The sequence below is a fragment of the Nestor notabilis genome, unplaced genomic scaffold (genome assembly GCF_000696875.1).
Source record: "Nestor notabilis isolate BGI_N333 unplaced genomic scaffold, ASM69687v1 scaffold19645, whole genome shotgun sequence".
Taxonomy (NCBI): Eukaryota; Metazoa; Chordata; class Aves; order Psittaciformes; family Psittacidae; genus Nestor; species Nestor notabilis.
The window spans coordinates 21,602-29,880 of NW_009930830.1; the positions used below are offsets into that span (position 1 = coordinate 21,602).

The 8,279-nt window shown below is 49.3% G+C and overlaps 1 protein-coding gene across 1 annotated transcript; it reads left to right on the forward strand.

Annotated features, from left to right (window-relative positions):
* Positions 1–407: 407 nt before the first annotated feature.
* Positions 408–2,762, forward strand: RSPO1 (R-spondin 1; the record flags this gene model as incomplete). Its single annotated transcript, XM_010015610.1, has 4 exons — positions 408–599; positions 1,344–1,493; positions 1,831–2,019; positions 2,605–2,762. Coding segments are annotated over 4 exons (689 nt in total), but the record flags the coding sequence as incomplete, so codon positions are not given.
* Positions 2,763–8,279: the final 5,517 nt, after the last annotated feature.

The window sequence follows — 8,279 nt, forward strand, 5'->3', positions numbered from 1 at the left end:
AAAGCACAGCACAGAATTAGTCAGATGGTTTTGCTCCAGCTCTGGTCCCTGCTCGTCCTGCAGCGTGCCCATGGCTCGGCTGGCTGGCACCGCCTGCTCCAAGAGGAGACATGGCAGGGACATGCTGTCCACCCGGACACGTGTCCCTCGCGGGTATCTGCGCAGGGGGCTGGTGGGGAGACGGAGCTGGGACCCTCCTGCATTGGTGGCTGCTTCTGGGTGCTGCTGCTGCTGTTGTGACCCTCACACCTCTGCTGATGCTGGTGCACATCAGCGCAGCAGGACCCCAGCCCATGGCCTGCCCCCGTCCCTGCCCTTCCTGATGGTGTTTTGGGGTCAATGCCAATGCGTGCAGAGCCCGGCCATGCAGACAGGCACTAACCACTGCTTCTCTCTTGCATTTCCAGTTAGCACCGAGCTGAGTCAGGGCTGTGCCAGAGGCTGCGACCTGTGCTCTGAGTTCAATGGGTGCCTGAGATGTTCCCCCAAACTCTTCATCCTTCTGGAGAGGAATGATATCCGGCAAATCGGGATTTGCCTACCATCTTGTCCACTGGGATACTTTGGCCTTCGCAATACAGACATGAACAAGTGCATCAGTGAGTATGGGAGGGAATGAGTGCAATGTGGGAGGGTGGCGTTGCTTTGAGGTGCTGCCTCCAGTGAGGTGCCTGTAGCAAAGGGGGGAAGGCACCAATCTACCCAGGGGATAACCCCATAATCTATGCTGTCAGACTGACCCCCTCCTTCTTTGGGAGGAAGAAGGGGAAGATGCTCGCACAATTATCTTTTCCACCTCCTCTGCCTGTTCACCATAGCCAAGCATCTCTCTGAACCTTGGCCTGGGGCTGCCTCTTTCAGCCAGAGCAACAGCAAGAAGCTTCACATGGAAAAACACAATCACTTCCCTTCAGTTTCATGCAAACCACCCTCATGGCCAGATTTCCATCTAACTCCGATTCTTTGCAGCCCATACTGTAGCTCCAGCTGGGGCTGTTGGCATGGGACTTCATTCTTTGCACTGTCCCACTCTGGCTGACTGATGCTCAAGCTGAACACCAGCCCAAACCTTTTCCACCCTGATCCTGATTTGGATCTGGCAGCAGCGGCTGGCGCCTACAGGAGCTGCAGCACAGTGGGTCCTGTACCTGGGAAGGAGGCAGAGAAAAGTGACTTCTGACGAGCACAGCCAGGCCTGGCAGGACATTCAGAGGCTTGTCCTGGCTGGTGGCAGACCCCTTGGGGCCAGGAGGGAACTCCAGTTAGCAGTCAAGAGCTTCCTGAGCTGTTCGTTCACATCAGGCTACATGATGGCTTTGTGGTTGGTGTTTTTTCCCCCACAGAATGCAAAATTGAGAACTGTGAGTCCTGTTTCAGTCGAAACTTTTGCACAAAATGTAAGGAAGGTTTGTATTTGCACAAAGGGAGATGCTACGTCACATGCCCCGAAGGCTACTCTGCTGCCAACGGCACCATGGAGTGCAGCAGTCCTGGTAAGTGATGCTTGGCCACCTTCCATGGAGCTTCTTGTGTGTGTGCTGGGTCCAGTTGCATGTATTGCTAGAGTGTGGTTAGGTGATAAAACAAACCCTTCAGAGATGATGGATCACTGTACCAGTGTGGAGTGGGTGATGGTAAAGGCCAGACGCAGTGCTGCTGCATGAAGTGTGACTCTGTGCAGTGTGGCAAGGAAGAGGGTGCTTGAAAACATGGGAAGCTGCTGGCGAAATGCATGTACCCTCCAAGCCTAAAGTGTGGGAGAGGCGTGATGGGGTGCAAGCCCTGGGGCAGGGAAATGAGTTACTGCTGGCCTCTCTTGTTATCTGGCAGCACAATGTGAAATGAGCGAGTGGGGGCCCTGGGGGCCCTGCTCCAAGAAGAGGAAGCTCTGTGGCTTCAAGAAGGGCAACGAAGACCGAACGCGGCGGATTCTGCAGGCTCCCTCCGGAGACGTGTCCCTGTGTCCTGCCACCACGGAGGTGCGGCGATGCACCGTGCAGAAGAGCCAGTGCCCCGAAGGTGAGCACACGTGGAGTCATAGGATCACAGGTTTGGGCTGGAAAGGACCTTAAGATCATCCAGTTCCAGCAGCAAGGCAGCCGAGCAGCCGAAGTTGGATGCCTGTGTGCTGCAGTGGTGGGAATCATCTTCTCTCCCAGAATGCTTAGGTCTGCGTTTTTCCCAGGAATTAGAGTGTCTTTGGGATGAATGGTGGTTTAGTCTTCCTCTTACGGGATGGACAAGATCTGCAGCTGGGTCAGGCGTTTAGAGCAGTGACTAACACCACTGTGGCCGAGCTGTTCCTCTGATGCACGCAGCAGCGTTAGCTCAGGGGCTTGGTATGTGGCCATGGAGGACACGAGTGTTCACACTTCCGCTGCGGACTGACAACTACAAAGCTAAATCCAGATTTGACCCTTCTTCCCTGTTTGTATTTAGGCAGCAGCTCACAACGCAGAGCACAGACCGGCCGATGGGGCAGCACTCGAGCACCTCTGTGCATGGGGAGGGGAGCAGGACCTTTGGGCCACCGCAGGCAGCAGCGGGCCATGGGCTAGCTTGCTCTGCTGGAGAGCCTCATGGTGCCTCTTTGCTTTATTGCAGGGAAAAGGAAGAAGAAGGAAGAGCAAGGAAAGCAAGATAATGCGAATGGGAACAGGAATCGGAAAGACACCAAAGACGCTAAGTCTGGCACCAAGAAGAGGAAGAGCAAACAGAGGGGGGCTGCGGTCCTCGCCACGTCCGCTAGCCCTGCCCAGTAGCTGCCCCTTTATGTCACCTGATGGCAAGACTTCATTGCTGCTATGTATATGAAAGCTTTATTGAACCAGAGCACTGCTACACAACACATACACATGTCCAGAAAGACAGTCATATACTCCCAGCCTGACCCACAGACCCGACAGAAACCACATACACAATACATAAGGAGGCTGCACACACCCACACCACCCAGGACCATGGAGGTACGCTGCTGAGAAGAGGAGTGGGAGCACACACGGAGGGAAGCTCCTCTCCCCATGGCTCCACAGGCACGCTGCGGGGAGGAGAGGTGGAGTATGAGTCAGTGAAGCACCCAGAGACTTCATGACCAAAGGCCTCAACTCGAGACCGGGTGCACGGCCCCAGCGCAGCACGGCTGCAGCCCCAGGGACAAGACCCGCACCACACGGCCGCAGCCACAGGGACAAGCCCGGACCCACACGGCCGCTCTCCCCAACCTGGGACCCCGATTCACACAAAGGCAGTGGCCTCTTTCTCTTCCCCTCACCCTTTATTTTGTGTTTTAAGCTGTATGACTTTATCATTGCGAATACATGTTAAACGTTTGTGGTAAGAGGTCAGTGGTATCTGCCCTGAATCTGCTTCAAAAGAGTTATTTCCAATTAAAAACAAAAAAAAACCAACACCCCCCCCAAAAAAAGCCAAAATGACAACCAGCTTCCTGAGTGTGTGGTTCATGCCTTGGCCCCTATGGAGGCTGGTGTCCCACAGGACAGAGACTCACTTGTGGAAGGGAAACTCACCAAAGCTTTAAGAGAAGCCCAGATTACGTTGCCAGCTGCACTGCAGCCACCCATCCGCCGTCCTGTGCCCGCAGGACCCCAGCCGTGCTCCGCGGAGCCCCTGAGGAATTCCCCCGCTGAAGGATGCAGTTAACATGCAGCAGATGGAGAAAAGGAAAGGTTCCAACAGACCACAGGTTGTGGAGACACTGTGACTCCTCTTGCCCAGTCACAGCAGCGGGACTCCATCCCGGGCTGGGGCAACGCTTGTCCGTCTGCCCGCACCCCACGCAGACGCGTGGCAGGAGGGAAGGCAGGCAGGAGGGGAAGGCACAGTTTGGGCTCTGCAGAAGTACACTGTTAAGTCTGGTAGGAACTACTGGTCTGCATGGCTGGAATTCCCTGGATTCAGCACAAAGCGCTCCTGCGCTGCGAGAGCCGACACTTGGGCCGAGGAACCGGGATGAGGACCGTGTGGGATGCAGGACTAGAGACCCATGTGCTTCTCTGCATGGAGAGCTCTGCCCTCAGCAGTGTCACGAGGTGGCATACTGCTCAGTTTCCCTTCTACTGTAAAATGTGCTTCCTCCATATAGATATGTGCAGACATTTCATTCCTCTAGAGTTCAACAAAAGCCCTCTGGTCCTGAGGGATGAAGTCGGGATGTGCGTGGGGTGGATCAGTGACGTGCTGCTGAAGCTCCTCGCTCCCCTGGTAAGGTGATGGGCAGGGAAAAGCTCACCCCAAAGCTAAACCTGATGAGTACAACCTCCGCTGTGCTTGTTTTCACACCACCTTCTCCGCTCTGTGGTTTGGGAGGGCAGAGCAAGCCAGCGAGTGTGTGGGGACGCCTCCGGGAGAGCCCCCGCTCGCTCCGATGGGTCGCCTGCCTGCATCCAGCACTCCTGGTCCTGTCCTGTGAAGAGCTGGTGGTTCAGAGCACCCACTGAGGACTCAGCACTGGCGGAGGACACCCGAACCCTTTCGCCCTGGCCGGTTCAGCTCAGTGCAGGACGTGGGAGCTGCACAGTTGTTCCCGCTCCGGAGCTGTACCAAGCTCTCCACGACTGCCCTGTCGGCAGCAAAACCTTTCAGCCCATCATCCACTTTGTGTTTAAGTAAACAAGAAGCCGTTATATCTTGTAAAGGGGATTCCATTTCAGCAGAATGACAAACGACCAACATACCAAGCAGGGAGAGAAAGAGGTTCTTAAAAGTCATCCTTTGAGTTGTTTATGGATCATGTTCAAACGATTCCTGAAAGCCTCCCAGCTGAAAGATCCGATCTCACTTGATTTTCCAGGCTCAGCTAGCCTGTGAGATAAGTATTTTGTTTGTGCCATGGTGTTGCATGTAAGCAGAACCGTTTTTCCCTTCCGCTTTTTAGCAGCAATAATCAGTAACCCTTTCATGAACCTCAGCTTGCTAATTCATAAACAACTCCTTCCTCCCTCCTGCTGCAGTATCTCAATCCAGTTCTCAACAAGGATTAGAGGAAAGAGAGAGTGCATTAGGAAGGTTTTAGACACGGAGGCTCTGTTCACTGACTGGATGCCCTTCAGTAACTCATGGCAATATTAGCACAACGATTTCAAAACTAAACTGCATATAATAGATCAACACAACCTATTTTATAGAACTCTCTAGAGTTTTCTAGATAAACTGACTAACTACTTTCTGTTGTGGTCTTTTCTCTTCCTTCTTCCCTTTCCATAGCAAAATGGGAAGAAAAAGGGAGAAAAGGCAAAGGAAAATTTAAACTACATATTAAGAATATCCAAGATTTTTTCAGCATGGGTGATTTTAAAATTAAATTGTTTTAGAAAAATTAGGAAAAAACAAAAAAAGATTAAACATAAATCCAATTTCTTGGTTTTCCACCAGCTGGTTCTCTTCTGAATTTAGAAACATTTTGCCTTTGACCAACGTGATTTGCACGCTGAGCTGGACAGTCCAAGCCAGAGACTTCCTTAGACAGGCTGATGTCATCTCAACCCACATGCACACGAACGCTCTCTTTCAGCCCACCAACCAAGATCTGTTGTGGTGTTCTCTCCATGGCATCACTGTAAAATACGCTTCTTTAAACAAATAAATAAATACATGGGTTTGCTGAACAAGCTTTGTTTGCTTTATTCACCAACACTGGAGTGAAACCCCAGCTCTAACCAAAGACGTCCAGAAAGAGAGAGCCTTTGGGGTAATTCATCCCATGCGATGGGGGATAAAGGGCAAGGAATAAAATATTAACAGCTCACAATCATGGGTTTGGAACTGTTTCATTTCTCTCTCATTCGTGGAGATTTAGGCTCTAAAGCAGATAAATTTCACCAAACACAGGTTGGTTGTATTATGTTCTTACCCTCTCCATGTAACATAAATCTGTATTTTTCATCAGCTACAGTCCAGTTTAATGTGTGCACACATACTCCTCAAACAATAATTTACCAGCTTTCCACCCCCAGGGAGATGGAGGCAGTGTGTATACTTTTTAGTTCATGTTTATGTTAAAATGATCTCTCACTCAGAAGAAATCTTTGCTTTGACTGAAGGAAACAGAGTAGGATAGTGAAACAGGTTATGCCGAATACTATTATTTGGATTACGCTGCCTGAGATCACTAAAAGGGAGATTCTATATATATTTACAGATTGTGTTAAGTCAATAGTCTTCACAGAGAGAGAAGATAGGCATAATCATTTTAAAAACTCTATTAAAACTACAGAAATACCAGCTGTATTTAACCACTCACCACAAATAAATCACGCCAATGGCATTTATATACATAATATATTATACCCCACTGAATGCCAAAGCATCATTTAGATGGAGCTGCTTGCCAGAAATTCCGTGAGTTTTGAAGAGCAGCAGGATCTTAGTGGGAAAAACCAGGCAATCAGGCAGATAATATATTGTTATTTACTACACAAACTCAAATGCCTGGTTAGGACCTGGCACTTAGGCCAAAAGGCCATGTCAAATCCTGTGTCAGGCAAGGTTAATGTTCAGCTTTCCGCTAAAGAAATCACTTTTCATGATTATTAAAATCAAATCACAAAAGTAAAGCACTTATACATAAATGCTTTAGCTTCTATTGCTGGTAAACACTTCATTCCTGCCAGAGAGATCAGATTTCTCCTCTCTTCAGCTTCCCCCTTTTGCTTTCCATCACCATTTTGGGAAGGCCAGATCCAAGGCAACGATACCTGGGATCACTTTGTTTTGTTCTGTTAAGGAGGCGTCAAACCTGGAGCTTTTTGCCAAGGAGCCCTCCCTCAGCTCTTGAGAGCTATATCCCTGAAAACCCACTCCCAAGGAGCTGAGCTGGGAAAACTACCGTGGTGATAAAGCATCTACCGTATCTTCTGGCCATGCTTGGGATGATTTTGAAGGCTGGCTACGAAACCCACTTCTGTCCTTGTGTTCTGCAGCGAATCACTGCATCAAGGAGAGTAAGATGGCTGCTGTTGCCTTTATCCTGTTAAATAAAACCAAGTAGCTCGATTCCACGCCGAAAAAGTGCTCTGAGTACAAGTCCAGTCTTGTTCTGAAGTCTTGGAAATCTACTTTTCCTTCATTTAATTGACAAAATCTGTAGATCATACAAGGAAGACAGTCCCTGCCAAAAATCAAACATCACTGGTTTTTAACAATACAATGGGAATAACCCCTTAGAACATATGTAATTATGGCAATGAGTCATTCTGATGGCATCGCATAACCACATTCACTGGGATTTTGACAAGGAAGAGGCCACATAAAACTCAAAGTGGTTTCATTTCAGGCCAGTCGTGCTGATGGAGCCGAGGCCGTGTGGCAGATCTGACAGGCTGGGCTTCTGTCACCTACGGCCCTGTTTTGTGAGGTACACAGCAGGGACAACATCCCACTGCAGGCAACTCAAGAAGAAGAAGAAAAAAGAAGTTAACAATTGAAACGGGAGGATGCATCGATAGCAAAGGAGAAGCCTGTGAGTCATATGGCACCAAAAAATGAGTAAAGTATCTGACTGGTTTGTGAACGGATACACAAGTAAACAACCACAGCTACAGAGATCCCGCCAGTTAAATCCGGACTCTTAGCCCCAGTAATGCAATTTTGGTCAGGAAAACCAGGGGAAGAGAGGGGAGCGCAGCTGAAAGGATGCATTTATTCCAATTTGAATGCAATTCCCAGATGTTATCAGGAGAATCTGTCCTTGTGACAGCAACTCCAGGCTCGCAGCCCGCTCCGATCGGGACGAAAGGGCTCAGCATGAGCAGGGCTGCGGAGAGCGGTGCTGAGACCTCCCTGCTGAAGCTTCCAATGTGGGAATTCAGCAACGAACTCTGAGACATTACCAATAACAGCTCTCCACGACATAACCTCATGTCTAAAGCTGGCTATTTCTATTCTTTCACAGAAAGAGACAGCAGTTTTCTGGCTGCACTCCAAGACTATCTTGCTAACAATAAAAAGGGTGTTTTCTTAAGGAAAAGGAAGAAAGAGTGGGGGAGAACAGAGCAAGTATTACTCAACTATTTAGTCTAAAAAACTGAAAATCAAAAGCATCTTCTGACAGATTGATATCAACTCTAATAGAAAACACACTTGTCCTGGGAAAACTCTGCTACATGAGCCTCAAGTCTGATAGCTTCGACAATTATCTACAATTTGGAATTAATTTCTCGGGCCCACATCAATGTGTGCTTTTTAAATGCCCAAGGCAGAGATAATTCTAGTAAGAGAGGGAGAAAAAAAACCCGCCCAGCTGAAATCATAGGCTTAACCAA